The following is a 19216-nucleotide window of genomic DNA, read 5'->3' on the forward strand; positions in this document are numbered from 1 at the left end:
CTTTACTCTATGCCACTCCAGTCTACCACACCCGCTCTAGAGCATTCTAATCCACTCTATGCCACTCTGCACAGCTCCATGCCGCCCACACAACTTCACTCTACTCTACACCACTCTGCGCCACTCCACTTTATGCCACTCTCCTCTGAACCACTAACTTTTAGCCATGATGAACAGCATCCACACTGATGTACAACTTGGATTAAAAAACAATCCCATCAGAATTGAAATTATAATTTTTTGATACCTTCCCTTTTTTTTTTATAATTTGGCCCCAATGCTTTATGGATCTGCATGAAACTTGCCGTGATTAACCTTGTTTGGAATATTTCTTTTTCTTTCGTTTTTTTTGTTTCTCAGCAGCAAGAAAATTCAAAATGGCTTTTCAAAGAAAAGTCAACCATAACTTCACAAGCAAAGTTACATTATAGTTAGGTGATTGTCAGTGACAACACTAACGTTTTGAACTAAAAAAAACAAACAAAAAAAAAACAGAGGATCACCAGTTACAGTTGGCAAAGCTGCAAATGTAGTGTAAGTTGCATTTCTACTGCACAGCAGTTACTCCAAGGAGTGTCCTGGCGCTCAGCTCTAAGGTGAACACTATTAGGAGAAAAACCCCTAAACATTTGTAAAGAACCGCATTTTCAATTTCTTTCAAAATAGGGAGGTTGCAGAAATATTCTGAAGTTGTATTGGTAGCTTGTTCCAGAGGAAAGGTCCCAAAAATGAAAAAGACCTGCCCCTAATTCTGGACCTCCTGGTCCTAGGGACTTTGGCCAGAAAAAGGTTAAAGGAACACAACGGCCTGGAGGTCACTTAAAATCTAATCATTTTCCTAAGGTAGCCTGCGCCCGACTGATGAAGGGCCTTATGGGTCAAGAGCAGAGTTTTGAACTGAATTCTCTTCCTTACAGGCAACCAGTGCAAATGTCTAAAGTGAGGGGAGACGTGTTCTTAGGGGTAAACCCAGCAATAAACGAGCTGCCACATTTTGGACCACCTGTAGTTTGTTCACCAGATAGTCCTGCAGACCCAAACATAAAGCATTACCATAGTCGAGCCTGGATGTAATCAGGCCTGTACTACCAGTTTGCAGGCAGGGAGCGTAGGTAGATACAAAAATGTTCTCAGTACTTGTGACAGACCAAAACAGACCCCAATTACAGCATTGCCCTATGACTAAAAGGAGAGCTCAAACTTACTGGCAAGATTTTTTACAAAATGTGTTTGACGTATTGGTGGGGGTGAGGCATCTCCCGGCCAAAAGGATTTTCAAAGCTCTTCAGATCTCCACCGATTTCTGCCTGCCCCCCTCCCCGCCCATCTCGTCTAACCGCTTACCCCCCCCCTCCCCCCCCCCCCCCCCCAAAAATAGAGTATACTATTACTATAACTGGTGAATTTCTGTCTCTTTTGTTTTTTTTTTTCAAAACATTAATGTTGTCACCGACATATTCATCAAAATATGTTACTTTAACCTTTTATTTTTTTCTCTGTGAATTTCTAGGGTTTTTAACATAAAGTATTATTTTATTACCATACGTAAAACCAACCCCATATCGCGCATGGCCCAAGGCTGTGCATGGCGGGTGGTTGGCCATAGACCCTGGGGGACCACATCTGTCAAGGCTCTTATTTTTAATTAAGGAGGAGTGGGGGCTCTGTCTCCCCCTCCCCATTTCAAAACCTTTTCCAGCCCCAGGGTCCCACATTATTAAATATGGGTGCCCACCCAGGACATCCACCATACACTCTTTGGGGGGCCACAGTTTGAGCCCCAGGGTAACCCCCCCACCCCTTAATTCCCGGACCCATCTGCTCCTTGCATGCAGCAGGCTCTGGTAATGCTCCTTGCTGCTTGAGCTGCTCCGTCCAGGCAAGAGCAATTTTATGATCTCTTCCCCTGCCCGCATCACAGCAGACAGGGAAATAGATCAAAGGTCTGCTCTACTCCCAGCGGTTAGGAGCCTTTTAAAGCTCCTGCTTGCTGGGAGCAGACTTTGTGTTTGCTTCCACATGGCGAGAGATTAGAAAATGCTCCCACCAAGCAGAGGCAACACAGGTTTCTCTGCCCATGCCAGTGTGGGCAGGGAAACTACGTCCCAGGGTTGGGCTTCCCAGGACATGGCTAGTGAGTCAGCCATAGGGGATGGTGTCCCGAGGTGGTGATGTAGGGGTATAAGGGGTGTACGCGCTCCTCCCTTTAAATTATTTTAGCAGTCCTGGGGTATGGGATCCTCAGCTTTTTTAGAGGCTTTGCGCGGGGCCTTCACTTTTTTAAGAATTCTCAACCCCATGGATGGGCTCCCCAGGGGCCTGTGATGGCCCTGGGAGGGTGGTGCATGGGTGAGGGCCCCCCCTCCCTCCCCCCCCCCCCCCCCCCCTCAAAAAAAAATTCAGCCCCGGGGTGGGCTTCCTGGGACCTATAATGACTGGGGGAGGGTGTCTCACCACCCCCCAATAATAATAAAAATAAAAAAAGGGCTGCCTTTTTTTTTCACAATCCTGTGGGAGCCCTGCAGAACCACTGCAATTTTTGCCTTTTTTTGGAGGTCCCAGTGGGGAGGGACCCTCTGGGTCTCGTCCTCTAGAGGGCTAAGGGGTCAGAGTAGCCCCTTACCCTGCTGTCTTTTTTTTTTTTTTTTTTTTTTTAACATGTTCAGGGCAGGGCACTGTGTCCTGGAGTACTGTAATTGCTGCCATCAACATTTTTCTAATGTTACTGGCAGTCAGAGAGCTTGCTCCCGCAAGAGTCTGACTCCCACTGGAGCGATTGGCCCAAGGGAGGAGGGGGAGCTCTCTCGGCCAATCAGAACACTCTTTTTTTTAAATCTTGGGTTTTAGGGACTCCCAAGATATCTGTATTTAGTTTTAAAATTAATTTAGCAAAAAACTACTGAACGGATTTACACCAAATCACAAAAAGCATAATCTGCTTACCAAGATCTAGCTTCATGCCAATTTTGGTGTAATTCCATTCTTCAGTTTTTGCTGTAGCCCGGTCTAAATAAGTCTATGGAAAATGCATGGCAATTTTGTTTTGGGATCCCCCTTTTTTCTTGGCCCTTGCTTGATGGATCACCCCGAACTTTCCATGTACAAACTCGTCAAAAATTAGCACCTTTTTGGAACGTTTAGTGGGGATTCGTCAAACTGTGCCAAAGTTTTCATCAAAAGAAAAAACGCTTTTCCTATGGAACAGATGACCTAACTATGACTACCAAATGGCGTCTGTGACTGGGAGATATAGAAATATATATTTCTCCACAGTGGGAGGTGTATGTCTTCCAAAGTAGGCTGTGAGCGGCGCACTCTCTCTGCCGGTGCCTACTTGAAGTCAAACCGCCTCATTAATTTTCTGTTACCAAGAGGAAGCTGCACTCCAAAGTAGCCTTTAGGCATTTATTTAATGTTGCATACGGTAAAATAACATGCTAACTATAGTGTTGAACAACCCAAGGCCAAACAAAAATTAGGAAAGGGGATGGAAACTAAATTGGACAAATATGCGGGTGAAATTAAAAAGAGAAAACATTGAAAGATCATACATGATGAAAAAGGTTACTCTCAAGGTCGAAGATAAATTTTGCCCAGCGATTTGATGCCCTGAAACAACAAAAGTAAAAACAGGGTAAAGATATAGAAAAAAGACACTATAACATCCTTATCCTCCATGGAACTCACTAGTGGCTCGGAAACCGAACAAAGCGAAAATTAAACCACGTTATCAACACAAAATCAACCCAGACCCATTTTTTAAGGAATTGCAGCTGGTCTATCTTTGTCAGCAAACAAGGGGAAAAGAAAGGGGCTGCAGCCGTTTAAAAGGAAGGGGAAGAGGAAAATCAGGAGAAGCTGTCGACATACCGTCTGCACAACCGGAGAAAATAACCATTGAAAATCCAGACCCTGTCGTTAATCTTTCTCCATATACTCTGTCGCCAACTGAACACAAACTACTGAATAAGGGTTTTTCCTTCTGCCCTGAAGTCAATTTCAACTTTGTAGAAATGCGCATTTACACATATAAATTTATAAGGAAATTGAAATTGCCCACATTTCATGCACAAAAATGAACAGAGACCACAACAGTAACAGGAGTTCCGAACACTACATTTTGGATAGATCAAATACCTGACTTGACAGCTATCTTGGAGTTTAAAAATGTTAGAAACCTGGATAATCTTACGGATACTCAAGTACTAACCGAATGTGGGATTGATACTGACACTCATCAACTCAGCGAAATGAAACTAAAATCACAAATGTGCCCCATGTTATGACATGGAAATAAAATAGACTTGTTTCAGGAGTTGGTGGTGGCAGAGTTTGAGAAGTTACCCAAACAGAATAATGGAAGGAAAGAGTATCTATCCAAACAGGAGAGGCAAGCATGTAGATCACTATAGGATAATTCATGAGTTATTATAAAGCTGGCAGACAGAGACAGCAACATTGTCATAGTGGATAAGTGCCAATTTGTGGCAGAGGCCAATCAGCAGCTGAAAAAGCTAACTAGTTGATGACGGTCTAAAAAATTGGCACACACTGATGTTGATCAACAGTGATGGATACAGATTTCTCAAAGTGGACAACCTGAACACTCCTACTATCTACTTTTTATTCAAGATACACAAAAGACTGACCAGTCCAGTTGGTATGCCAATACTATTGACATGTGACTCCCTCTTGGAAAATATCCCACGATATGTGGGCCAATATCTCTCCCCCCATAGTAAAGGATCTCAATTCCTGCATTAGAGACACCGGGGATCCACTCTGCCCCATAAAATTCAATTTAGAAGGTCTTAAACATAATCTTTACAACCAAGGGCAACCTGTGGCATAGACATATACAGCTAGTAGTGGAGAAGCTGCATCTAGCCATAGAGAACCAGGCACTATGCCCTAGTAATCCCCTAGCCATTGAAGCTATAATAAAAAGGCAGCTCGGTCTCTGCTCATGTGAAGCCGATATAAGGACCCTTCAGGAACGGACAGTTCAAGCTTCTTTAACACCATCCTACACATCCCAGCCAAACTGCCTGCACCTAAAACAAGCACTGGGAAATACATCTCGCATTAAGAGATCTGACTGGCGAATGGTTAGCACTCAGGAACGGTGTGGGCCGTACGACTGTAAAAAGGAATCGCTGGGCCATCTGTTATGTTGTTCTCCAGCATTATACAGTGCCCGTTGCAAACTCTTGAGGCTAATTTTTCTACAACATGGCGTACGAACCATTAAAGAGGCCTAAAATCTCCTGTTTGCACTGGATAGTGTGTCAGACATGGTGAAGTTTGGCAAATTCATTTACTGGCATGGTTGCTGCTAAAAAACAACCTGCAGGGAGCAGTAACCACTCCTCCGGCCCATGCTTATGTATATTAGCAGTAGTTAGAGCGATGCACATTAGCATGATATGCTTTATTTGTATATCTTAACAAATTAACAGAACTATCACTACGAAAGGACAAACGCACTGGCTATTCTTTATTATTCAAGATTTTAGCTTAACCAGCCTTTGTAACAACTTTCGATTGTTTATTTTTTCTTCTGAATTGCAGCATTGATTCACTAATTTTATTTGTAATGGTTTTAAGGAAATCATACAATAAATGTATTCATTCATTCATCTACCATGGATACTGTCAGATGTCACTTGGCAGGATGAATATCATTTGGTAACAATAGATGTAGTCTCTATACATGGCTATCGGTCATGAGGTTGGAGAATCAAAGCGTGCATATTTTGTAAAACAATGAACAGTAGGTGAATTTGAACGTTCAAAGATGCTTTAGGAAATTATAGAAATGTCCAAACAACGTCTTTTCAACAACCAAGTGTACAAAAGAAATACATCTAATAACCAAGTGTGCACCCGCTATGGGAATGTCATTTTCTCCCAGCTACACAATTGTGACAATGGGCTGGTGGGAGAAGGAAGCAGCTTGGGGAGGCAGACAAGAAATACCTGGATAATATTGTTCTATGGACTAGATACATAGACCTTTTTATTTATTTTTTAATTAAGAAATGGCACCGGTTGAGAGTTTGGGTTTAAAGTTTACATATAACAATGATTAAAAAAGGATTATTTTCTTCAGATAGAACAGTCCATGTTGAGAATGACAAATACGAAACAACATTGTGTTGCAAAGAAAAATTAAGTAACTCTACTTTGCACAACTCCAGCTTCCATCCCCAGGCGTTACTGAACAGCATTCTCTACAGAGAGTTTTTGAGGCTAAGAAGGAACTGCTCTACACAGGATAATTCAGAGCTAACTTGTAAAGACTCATGGCAGAGGTTCTGCAATAGACGGTACCAACAAAAATACATCCTAAGGAGATATGAAATATCCAAGCTTATAAAGAAAATGGACACACTGATTACAAAAAAGGAAAGACCGAGAAAGCCAAGGATAATGAGAACAGATTGATTTTAACATATAGCGAGGAAAGATTCCAAATAAAAAAATCTTCCTTAGATATTTGAATATTCTTAAGGAAGACCTAAGTTTAGGGACGATATTGCAACAAGCAGTTTCTATTACTTATAAGAACGCTCCATCTTTGAGAGACAAATTGATACAAACCCACTTTGAAAAAAAAAAATAAAGAAACGTGGCTAGGCAAATCAATCAATGGTTTAAACAAAATTCCTAAATGCAGCTTTCAAACTAGGGAAAAACATGAAAGAATTTAAAGACTACAATGGAAAACAGATTAGAATAAATAAAAAAATTGATTGTGAAACAACACATGTGTATATATATATTTGAATGTAAAAGTGGCTTGAAATATGTTGGGAACATGATCTGTCCTTTAAAGAAACAAATTTTGGGGCATGTAAGCGCCATTGAAAATACAAATGCTGCCAATGCAATTACCAAACACTTTATGAAGGAACATGAAGAACAATAAGATCTATTGCCTATTATGGAATAGAGCATGTGTCCAAGTCCCCAAGAGGAGGTGACAGAGTTCGCCTTTTGCGACGGAAAGAATCCTGATACATCATCAGGCTGAGAACAGAAAGTCCCAGTGGCCTCAACAACGTTGATGGAAAATAGGTACATCTTGAATAGTTGCAACAATGCAGAGACATGACCCTCCCTCACATGTTGTCATATAATCAGCAACCTCAAGGAGAGATATACCATCGCTGGAAACAGACAAATACATGAATTAAAATGGAAGAAACGACTTGGAAAAGCAATTGGGTTGTTTGTACTACTAATTCTGCCACATGAGAGAATATGTAACAGAGACTAAAGTTTTCCCTCCCTTAGGCGTTGATTGTCCATATTGTTGCTGTCGTAGTGTCGCACTATCAATTCACATAATTTAGGTGTTTTGATTTATTGTTAATGATTTAATGTATACAAACTACCAGGACCAGTATGCAGATGAAATGATGAGTTAGTGCCATACCACAGTCTAATATCATAATTGTGAAAGTGGTGATTACTTCACTGATAGGATTAACGTGATCAATCCTGATGTGGGAAGAGAAACATTGGAATGGGTTATGATGAGTTTACAAGGTTGATTTTATTTATTCATAAAAATATTTTGTTCACAAATTACATATACTAGAATGCAACATATCTGATAGAGACTTCTACTTGCCGATTCCTTACCTTTGAATTCCCCAGGCGTCAGTCTGGATCCGGAGATTTTTCTTTGAGCATTACCTCTGTGCGCTGTCAGCTGGCGTCAGTCGACTCTGCTGGCGTCGTGGTCGCTGTGATGACGTCGCGGTCATATATAGGCGCCACCCTAGCACGCTGACATCAGTTATTTTCTTTCTGCGCCAGCCTATGCGCAGATCCGGAGAAGAGCTACCTCAGTCACTTTTTGACTACAACATTTTTGTCGAACTATTTTTGACGAGGTCGTGGATGCGTTGAGGGATGTCCTGCAAGACCGGCTTTAAGCCCTGCGATTCCTGTCACTGAATGATGTCTGTGACGGATCCACACTTTGTATGTCTTTGGTGCCAGGAGCGCGATCACAACCCGTAGTCACTCGACTCCGCGGTGCTCACGGTCTCATTAGGCAGGAAGATCTCACCACCACTCTTCGTCCTCAAAGTCATTGGGAAATTCGGGTCATAAGAAAAAAGAAGTCGAAGAAGAACAAGCATTCTTCGACTTCACCCCGTCGCTAGGATGATGCGGCACGGGAAGAGCATCGACGCTCTAGGCCTCCATCCTCGGAGCCTTCATCTGGGTCCGCCTCACGCTTCCCGGACTTCCCGGGAGCCGGAGCCACCCCTGCCCAGCTCAAAGAGTTTTGAGGCAATGGGCCGCATTTTTGGTCACACCGACCCACCTGTGGCGACTTCGGGCACAGGTGAGTTGGTGGGGGGCCCCTTAATGTTTGAAGTCGTTGGCTTCGGCCATGGCTCCGGAGGGCTCCTCCAGATCCAATCTCTGATCCGTCCCGATGCTGGTCATGCCACAGCGACCTTCCCCGGCGTCAGGTCAGACGTCAACGCTCCCAGCATCTCTTGGTCCCACAATCAACGTCCATCCTATTCTCATATTCGACGACTCAGAGCCGGAACAACATCTGTCGGCACCGATTCGGTTCTCTATGGCCTTTCCTGGACCCAGGGTTTTTCCAGACCCTTATGCTTACGAGTATGGAAACAGAGAGAGGTTAGAGGGGGATGCTGGCCCAATTTGAATACCAGCTTGACCCCCCAAAGGACTGAGTGCAGGATTTGGGTGATGACAGTGGTCTAGACACCTCCCCTGACACTGGTAGGCTCTCTCCCCCTATCGTGGCTATGAAGGAGGGCGCCACGTACTCCATGGTGGTGAGAAGGGCGGCTGAGGTCTTGGACCTTGAGCTACCTTCTGTAGAGGTTAGGCCTGATATCCTAACAGAGGTGCTACAGCCGGGGTGTAGGAAAATGCCTCTGATGGCATGGTTACCCCCTAACTTTTTGCCTTTTGTTGATGCTAGTTATGATTGAAAGTATGCTAACCAGGCCCCAGCACCAGTGTTCTTTCCCTAAACTGTACCTTTGTCTCCACAGTTGGCACAGCCCTGGCACACAGATAAGTCCCTTGTAAATGGTACCCCTGGTACCAAGGGCCCTGTGACCATGGAGCGTCTCTAAGGGCTGCAGCATGTATTATGCCACCCAGGGGGCCCTCACTCAGTACATGCACACTGCCTCACAGCTTGTGTGTGCTGGTGGTGAGAAAATGACTAAATCGACATTGCACTCCCCTCCGAGCGCCATGCCTACAACCCACTGCCTGTGGCATAGGTAGGCCACCCTTCTAGCAGGCCTTGCAGCCCTAAAGCAGGGTGCACTATACCACAGGTGAGGGCATATCTGCATGAGCACTATGCCCCATAGTGCCTAAGCCAATTCTTAGACATTGTAAGTGCAGAGTTGCCATAAAGAGTATATGGTCTGGGAGTTTGTCAAACATGAACTCCACAGTTCCATAATGGCTACACTGAATACTGGGGAGTTTGGTATCAAACTTCTCAGCACAATACATCCACACTGATGCCAGTATGGGATTTATTGAGAAACTACTAGTGCTAGGCTGACCAGTTTCTGCCAGCCTGCCACATCCAGATGGGTTTCTGGCCACATGGGGTGAGTGCCTTTGTGCGCTCTGTGGCCAGGAACAAAGCCTATACTGGGTGGAGGTGCTTCACACCTCCCCCTGCAGGAACTGTAACACCTGGCTGTGAGCTCAAAGGCTCAAGCCTGGTGTTACAGCGCCCCAGAGTACTCCAGCTAGTGGAGATGCCCACCCCTCCGGACACAGCCCCCACTTTTGGCAGCAAGTCTGGAGGAGATAATGAGTAAAACAAGGAGGAGTCACCCACCAGCCAGAACAGCCCCCAAGGTGTCCTGAGCTGAGGTGACCCCTGCCTTAGGAAATTCTCCATCTTGTTTTGGAGCATTCCCCCCAATAGGATTAGGATGTGCCCCCCACCCCCCCACAGGGAGGAGGCACAAAGAGGGTGTAACCACCCTCCAGGACAGTAGCCATTGGCTACTGCCCCCAAGGCCTAAACACTCCTAAATTGAGTATTTAGGGGCGACCCTGAACCCAGGAGATCAGATTCATGCAACGTGAAGAAAGGAGGACAGCTGACCTGAAATCCCCGCAGCGTGAAGAAAGGAGGACTGCTGACCTGAAAGTCCTGCAGAGACGACGGAGACGACAACTGACTTGGCCCCAGCCCTACCGGCCTGTCTCCAGACGCAGAGAACCTGCACAGCTACGCATCCAGCAGGACCAGCGGCCTCTGAGGACTGACCTGCACCTAAAGGGCCAAGAAACTCCAGAGGACCTCAGCTCTGTCCAAAACTGCAACAAAGAAACCATCTCGAAAGAAGACTCCAGCCTCACTCCGGAAGCGTGAATCTTCACACTATGCACCAGACGCCCCCGGCTCGTGTCCAGAAGAACCAACACCACAGAGAGGACCCCCAGGCAACTCCTACGACATGGACAGCCTGAGTCGACCTCCCTGCACCCCCACAGCGACGCCTGCAGAGTGGATCCGGAAGCTCCCCCTGACCGCGACTGCCCGGTAACAAAGGAACCCAACGCCTGGAAGAAGCACTACACCCACAGCCCCCAGGACTGTGAGGAACGAACTACCGGTGCAGGAGTGACCAGAAGGCGGCCCTCATCCTAGCCCAGTCGGTGGCTGGCCCGCGAAGCCCCCCCAGTGCCCTGCCTGCATCGCCATAGTGTCCCCCGGGTCCCTCCATTGATTTCAACACAAAACCCAACGTTTTGTTCACACACTGCACCCAGCTGCTCTTGTCCCGCTGACTGTGTATTTTGTGTGCCTGTTTGGGCCCCCCCCAGTGCTCTACAAACACCCCCCCCGATCTGCTCCCTGAGGATGCAGGTACTTACCAACTAGCAGGCTGGAACCGGAGCACCCCTGTTCTCCATAGGCGCATATGTTACTTGGGCCCTACTTTGACCCCTGCACACGACTGGCTCTGTGTTGCTGGTGCTGGGTGTTTGGGGTTGTCTTGAACCCCCAACGGTGAGCTGCCTATGCCCAGGAGACTGAACTTGTAAATGCTTTGCTTACCTGAGGAGAAACTAACTAATACCTCCCCAGGAACTATTGATTTTTGCAGTGTCCACTTTTAAAATAGCTTATTGCCATTTTTGCTAAAACGGTGTACATTACTGTTATAATTTAAAGTTCCATACTTACCTGTGTGAAGTACCTTACAATTTATGTACTTACCTAAATTCTGAATCTTGTGTTCTAAAATAAATTTAACAAAATATATTTTTCTACATAAAATCCTATTGGCCTGGAGTTAAGTCTTTGAGTGTGTGTTCTCATTTAGTGCCTGTGTGTGTACAACAAATGCTTAACACCACCCTCTGATAAACCTACTGCTCGACCACACTACCACAAAATTGAGCATTAATATTATCTAATTTTGCCACTATCAACCTCTAAGGGGAACCCTTGGACTCTGCACACTATCTCTCACTTAGAGATAGTATATACAGAGCCAACTTCCTACACGGGGTCTTCCACATCAGAACCCCTTCTCCCCTTTAATGAGGCACTGAAGGACGTCCTTTTGGGAACTTGGTCCAGACCCAGCACAGGGGCACCTGTGAATAGGACAATTGCCTACCGCCTTTGGCCTGCACCAACAGACCCAAAATTCCTAACCCAACACCCAATGCCTGAGAGTCTTGTCATCCAGGCTTCATCTTCATCTGGTGCATTCTCTGCCGCACCCCTGGATATGGAATCAAAAAGACTGGACAACTTGGTGAAGATGATGTTTTCTTCCAACAGTCCAACGCTGCGATCCGTGAACACTGCATGCCTTTTGGGCCGCTATTCCCATACTCTCTGGAATAAGGTCGTGCAAGTGCTGCCTAGAGTTCCGGAGGAAGCCCGGACTGTCCTTTCACAAGCCGTGACAGAATGGAGGTACGCAGCAAAGTTAATGATTCGTTGTGGACTGAATACAACCGACTCTCTGGGCAAATCGATTGCATTGATGGTGGCATTGAGATGCCATGCCTGGCTGCGAACATCTGGCTTCTCAGGGTATGTCCAGCAATCTCTGATGGACATGCCTTTTGATGGCACACATCTCTTTGGAGAACAGGTGGACTCAGTGCTCGAGCGCTTCAAGGATTCCCGAGCCACGGCCGAGTCCCTGGGCCTCGTGCCTGCTCCTAGACCCCATCAATCCACCTTTCGTGGCTACAGAAGGAGCACCCAACCGCGTTCTTTCCTGAGCACCCAACCACGTTCTTTCCCGCCCTGGTCATCAAACCGCGCATGCTGTAAAGCCCCTGTGCGGACATGGGATCCCAAGCCACCAGGGATCAGGGAACCAGCAGGTAGCCCAGTCCACCACCGCCCCCTCCTCAGCCTCCAAACCTTCCTAGTCCACAGGTATTCCAGGAAACAGTGAGTTGCAGGATTCGCCATCACCTGCCCCCATGGCAATCCATTACCTCGGAGAGGTGGGTTCTCCAGATCGTCCGAAGGGGCTACTATCTCCCCTTTGAGACATCTCCAGCCATGCCACCTTCATAAAATCACGTATCAGAGGATCATATGGCACTTCTCCGAAAGGAAGTCCAAGCCCTTTTGGCCAAAGGAGCTATAGAGAGGGTCCCTCTGCCAGAAGTAGGTTGTGGTTGTTATTCCCGCTACTTTCTGGTGCCGAAAAAGGACAAGGGTCTTCGTCCTATATTGGATCTTTGGTCCCTCATTCTCTTCCTCAAGAAGGATAAGTTCAAAATGTTCACTTTGGCTCAGGTCCTATCTGCCCTGGACCCAGGAGACTGGATGGTAGCGTTGGACTTGCAAGATGCATACTTCCACATCCCCGTCTTGCCAGCCCACAGACGTTACTTATGATTTGTGGTAGGTCACTAGCACTTTCAGTTCACCGTGCTCCCTTTTGGCCTTACCAGTGCCCCTCGGGCATTCACAAAAGTGATGGTAGTGGTGGCAGCTTATCAGCGCAGGTTCGGGGTTTCAGTCTTCCCCTACCTCGACGATTGGCTGTTGAAGGTGAACTCGCCCCAGACAGTCATCTCCCACCTCCAGACTACGGTGAACCTTTTGCATTTGATGGGGCTCACTATCAACGTGCCAAAATCACACTTGACTCCTTCTCAAACGCTCCCTTCCATTGGAGCTGTTCTGGATACAGTGCAGTTTCAGGCGTATCCTCCCAAAAAGCGAGTCCAGGATGTTCGGGCTATGATACCGATATTTCAGCCTTTATCCTGGATGTCGATGAGAATGACTGAGTCTGTTGGACCTCATGGCCTCCTGTATCCTGCTAGTTCAAAATTCCAGATGGCATATGCGGACTCCGCAGTGGGACCTGAAGTTCCAGTGGACGCAGCATCAGGGGAATCTCTCTGACAAGGTCCAGATCGTGTAAGGAACTGTGAGAGACCTGCAGTGGTGGTTTACGAATCAGGATTGGGTCAAAGGTAGATCCTCTCTTTTCCTCAACCAGATCTTACATTGGTGACAAATGCATCACTCCTGGGGTGGGGTGGCCACATGAGAGAGGCGGAGATCTGAGGCCGGGCTCCATATCAATCTTCTGGAGCTCTGGGTTATTCGACTAGTATTAAAAGGATTTCCTCCCTCTCTCAAAGGGAAAGCAGTGCAGGTGTTCAGACAACACCACCGCCATGTGGTACTGCAACAAACAAGGTGGAGTGTGGTCGTGGACCCTTTGTCAAGAGGCTCTTTGCCTCTGGACTTGGCTGGAACATCAGGGCATTTCCCTCATCGTTCAACACCTGGCGGTCTCCCTGAATGCTAGGGCAGACGAACTCAGCCGACGATGGGGGGGTCGATCACGAATGGCGTCCCCATCCGGAGGTGGCGCAAGATCTCTTCCTTCAGTGGGGAGAACCGTGGTTAGACTTGTTCGCCTCCGTAGAGAACGCGCAATGTCAGCTGTTTTGGGCGTTGGAGTTTCCAAGGAGGCACTCGCTTGGTGACTCTTTTCGTCACAAGTGGAATTCAGGCCTCCTGTACGCCTTTCCGCCCATACCACTTTTTTGCCCTGAGTTCTGAAGAAGATCAGGTAAGACCGGCCCCAAGTAATCAGAATGGCTCCGGACTGGGCACGAAGAGTCTGGTATTCCGAGCTCTTGAGTATGGCGATAGCTCCTCCGATCAGACTGCCTCTTTGGGGGATCTTCTGTTGCAGCAACAGGGGATGGTCATCCACCCGAACCTGTTCATCCTCCGTCCTCCTTGTGCATGGAGATTGAGCAGCAACAGTTGACATCTTTTGACCTGCCACCCGAAGTGTGTAACGTTATCTTGGCAGCCAGGTGTTTCTCAACCTAAACTGTATACTCCTGTCGTTGGAAGAAATTTGAGGCATGTTGCATCGACAAATCTGCTAATCCTCTATCCTCTCAGGTTCTTCTCTTTATTCTTTCCCTTGACCAACAGGGCTCCACCCTGGGCACCCTTAAGGGATAGCTCTCTGCTATCTCTGCTTTCTTGGGGTTACCAGATCAACCTTCTTTATTCAAATCTCCCATTGTTGGGAGGTTCCTTAAAGGCCTCACACATTTTTCCTCCTACCTCATTCATCATGCCCCAATAGGATCTGAACCTAGTATTAACATACCTTATGTGTGCCCCGTTCGAGCCGCTTCACAACTGCCCTTTATGGCTCTTAACCATCAAAACTGTCTTCTGAGTTGCCATCACCTCTGCTCAGAGTAAGTGAGCTCCCTTCCATGTCGGGAAGTCTGCCTTTTATGCACCCTCACATGAAGAGGAGAGACTTCACCGTCTGCACCCAAAGAGAGCGTTGGCGTTCTACTTAGATCGTACCAAAGACTTCTGTGTGGACGATCAACTCTTTGTGGGATATGTGGGTGCAAAGAAGGGGAAGGTAGTGCAGAAGAGGACCATTTCAAGATGGGTGCTCTTAAGCATCAAAATGTGCTGCGCTCTGGCTAAGAAGCAACCTCCTTAAGGTTTGTGTGCCCACTCCACCAGAGCTACTGCTGCTACCACAGCGCTGATATGGGGCGTTCCAGTCCCGGACTTCTGTCAGGCAGCAACGTGGGCATCTCTGCACACTTTTACCAAGCACTACTGCCTAGACAGTCAGGTCCACAGGGGCAGCTACTTTGCCCGTTCGGTCCTGCAGGTGTAATCTTGGTTTGCAGCCCACCACCGGGGATGGTATTGCTGGGGTATCTATTCAAAGGTAAGGAATCTGCAACTAGAAGTCTCTATCAGATGTACACGTTACTTACCTTCAGTAACAATATATCTGCAGATTCCTTACCGACCCTCCCATCCTCCCCGCACTGTGAAATTATTTATAGGGACGGACAGGAACTCCCTTTTAAGGGCCCTAGTTTTGGTGCACCACTCTGTGTTCTTCATGGCTCTGTTCTACTGGCGTGGAAAGTCGGGAAAATAAACTGACGTCAGCACACTGGGGTGGCACCTGGGGAATTCAAAGGTAAGGAATCTACAACTAGACTTTGTCTCTACCAGATATATCGTTACAAAAGGTAAGTAACTTGTACAATTGACTAGTTGTGGTGGGTATAAAAGTTAAGTGACTAGGGACAACCATCAGTCATGATCAAGACTGTTTAGTCAGAAAAAGGTTGGCTTGTTACTTTACTGTATGCAACATTAAGTAAATGCCTAAAGACTACTTTGGAGTGCTGCTTCCTCTTGGTAATAGAAAACGCACGCACACAATCTGGGAAGTGATTATTGAAAGGATTGGTTACAAGTACAAAGCCACAGAAGTTATTACTTTAAAGGGTGTGTGAAATTTGCTTTTGTGTGATTACAGAAAATTATGTGAAATGCAAATCCATAATTTAGCACAATATATTAGCGCAAAATATGCTCCCATGCCAATTTTGACGTGAGGATGCACTTCATGCTAAAGCACAGCAAGAAAAACTTAATTGCCGCAAACAGCAGCCGGTCGTTTTTTGGTTCAATAATTTTGCTGCAAACAGTGGCATAATTACCTGACGTGGCATAGTGGCATAATTTCAGCAATTTTGCCTAACAAGCATAACGCCAAATTCTCAAAATATGCAAATTAGGCCAGCATTACTAACATTTCGCCAAGCCATAGTTGTGACCTCTATTGGTTCCTGTGTACCTCTAAGCTCAGATTTAGAATAGAAAATAGCTTGGTTGCTAGACCACTGCCTCAAGCGCAGTCTGCAATTCAAGAACCTTGGGTTCCAGAGTTTCAATGAATTTCAAAATCTCCAGGTGTGCAAGAAACAAACATGTGAAACAGTGATTAAGTTGATGAATAAAGCAGTAAGGTTCAAACCAAGTTAATAAAATGATGCAGTATTTATTGGCGCATATTCAATTCATAGAAGAATGATGACGGAAAAGTGGAGAAAAGTAGGTTTTAAAGTTCAGAGGAATTCATTGGCAGTTATAGAATGCAATACGGCCGTCGAATAAAAAATAATCTAACTTGCGAGCGCTTGCCCAATTTCTTCCAGTTGTGATGGGTTCCTAAGCTTTATTTAGTCTTTGATAAGAGTGGTCACTCGGTCTCTGATACAGCTCAGAGCAGAAAGGCTCCCTCCCTAGCTTAAGTCATTTCCCCGCCCTTTTCTTGTTGTTTATCGTAAGTGTTTTTATTCCTTGACTTAACTATTACTTCTTTTATTTTCCGTTATTTTTAGATGCCATTTTGCCATACAAAGAAAGACCACAAACTGATACTACAGTGGCAAAAAGGTTTTTAAACAGAGCTTTGGGGCTGCCAAGAAAGAGGAAATCTGTGTCTGAGGACATGCCCCCAGAGTGAAGTAAAGCTGCACGCCGACATTCTCCAAACGGATAAAACGGTGTAGAGCAGACAACATTTCATCCTATTTTTTTTGCAGATCCTTTCTTTCCATTCCTGCAGTACTCCCACTTCTGCATTTGTGGATATTCCAAGTAATTACAGCTTGCTGATGGATTGTTTCGTTAGTGAAAGAACAAAGTCTATGCCAACTATGTTGCTGCATTCGCTTCCTCTGCATACATACAAGACAATAAAAAAGTTGTAATGGATTAAGCATTTTATGTTTGAAAAGGATGTGGCTGTTTCTTTCAGCAAATAGAATTTAAGAAACCCATCCCGGCGATTCATACATCGAAATCGAAGCTTTATTTATGCTGTGGAATGTGTGTTTTTTTCTGGTGAAACAGCACTTCTGTTTCACCGATCGTGTGTACTGCTGAGTTTGTTCCTGCTGCCTTCGACAGTTTCCAGTCTGTCATGCAGCAGACGGTTTGTTTTGGTCATGCACAAAGTAGCTGTGTTGGTTATTGTTACATCTCAGTAGTACACAACTTTATGTTGAATATTTGTAATCCTAGGCCATGTTATCTCCGTTTGGGAGTGAGTACCTCTCATGAAAAATAATGCAGTATATGTTGTTGGTAAATTACGTTAAGGCCTTATTTGATGGATCTCTCCTGTCTCATAAAAGTTGTTTTTTCCGACTGCCCGAAAGAGGTGAGAATATTTTTTTCTAAAATTCCAAAGATGTAGTTTTGTCATTGAGCTGCTGTGTTGTAACACGAGTCAGTTTTCAAAACTTTTTACGCAAATTAGCCCAAACAGCAGGCACATTTCTACATTTTGTTAAGACAGCAGGAGAAAGATAAAACTATTTACCACTCTGTTATTATTGTTAATTATATATGTGGACTTTTTGTTTCTGTTCAATCCTAATTCTGCAAAAATGCAAGCGGTAGTCAACACTAGTTATACAAAGCTTAGTAAGATGCAGCTAGTTTTCATTTTCATTTTTTTCTGAAAAGATATTAATTTAATTTGCTGAGCAGCAGTTTCAAAGATAGAGCTGCCGTTTTTCCTTTTACCCACCTAGGTCCCCTTTCCTGATAGTTTGCTAACCCTGCTTTAAGCATCTACTTGAACCCCATTTCTGGCACATGTCAGGCGCAAATAGCACGTGAGAGGTTTTGCGTACTCAGATTTGACATACAAACAGTGCATACAGGCGGTTTGCATTACTCTCAATCAGCAATAACCTGCTGTATTAGCATGGTACCCCCCCAATAACGAGGCGCTCAAAGGGTAATGTGCTGCAGATGGCTCTTAGTAAATGCTGAAGCCTGTGCAGGCTGTATTTAAGGTTCACTGGTTTCACCTAGTAGCCCAGATAGTTTGCTGGCCTGACATAATTAGAGCCTAATCTTATTGTTTCTATTTTGTTTTTAGTATCCTCTGGCTCTTGCTTTGCTACTAAGGATTACTTCTTTGATTGAAGCTTATGTGTATGTTGTAGGGGAGTTTAGTGCTTCTTCCTTAATAAACAACCCTTTTCAAGTTGGGCATTGTTTTGTCATTGACTAAGTTCTGTCATTTAAGTCAACTAATTCTCACTATACAGTGGAAGGAATCTGCCTTGTTCAAGGCGGTGATATATTTAATTTGGTTTGTTAAACTTTGAAAATAACATTTTTGGAAGGAGGAAAAAAGCTTCAGTGTTAACTCTAAAAAAGTTGTTAACGTTTAACTCGTGAAGACATTTTTGTTTTATTTCTGTCCAATACATTCTACCCACATGGTACTGAAAGCACATGCTTCTTAAAATGACCAAATATCTAATTTGAAATTGTATTTTGTAGCAGCAACAGTGTAATACACTTTTGCCAGCGGTGGATCAAAATATTAAAAAAATTTCATTTAAAAAAATAAACAAAAAGTTATTGTTTGATTCTCCAAGGAAAGTTTTCCTTTTTTCCATATGTTTTTCTTCCAGCATATGTGAAACTGAGTTCCAGCCTCTTATTGAAGACAGAAATAGATATCCGAAGGTGAAGGTGTTCTTTCCTTGGTATCTATATGGATACTGGGTAGTAAATCCTGCAAAAGTGACACCTTACCCACATCTCACCAGAACACTCTGGGCCTGTGGAAGAACAGAAGAGGGCTTGGCCTACTATTTGAGACGTGTAGAAGAGACCTAAAGGGCTGGACCTGCTTGTTCTTGTATCCAGGAAAGATAAGTAGACTCGAGGGGTCAGTAACCTGACCTCCTGTGCCCCTACAAGTGCACAACAAGCTGCAAGAGGCCTTTTTCTGATGTGCCCAGCTGACCAGCAGCTGGAACTGGACCCCGCTGGTGACCTCTGCTGGAG

General features: G+C 45.2%; 1 protein-coding gene across 1 annotated transcript in view; it reads left to right on the top strand.

The window, feature by feature from the left end:
- The window catches only part of R3HCC1 (R3H domain and coiled-coil containing 1), a 287331-nt gene extending 268925 nt beyond the window's left edge, over positions 1 to 18406 (top strand). Inside the window, exon 9 of the mRNA XM_069212662.1 lies at positions 16741 to 18406. Within this exon, the coding sequence (XP_069068763.1) occupies positions 16741 to 16865 (125 nt within the window). The 3' untranslated portion in view covers positions 16866 to 18406. The remainder of the gene's footprint in view (positions 1 to 16740) is intronic.
- Positions 18407 to 19216: the final 810 nt, after the last annotated feature.

This window comes from Pleurodeles waltl, chromosome 11, assembly GCF_031143425.1.
Source record: "Pleurodeles waltl isolate 20211129_DDA chromosome 11, aPleWal1.hap1.20221129, whole genome shotgun sequence".
Taxonomy (NCBI): domain Eukaryota; kingdom Metazoa; phylum Chordata; class Amphibia; order Caudata; family Salamandridae; genus Pleurodeles; species Pleurodeles waltl.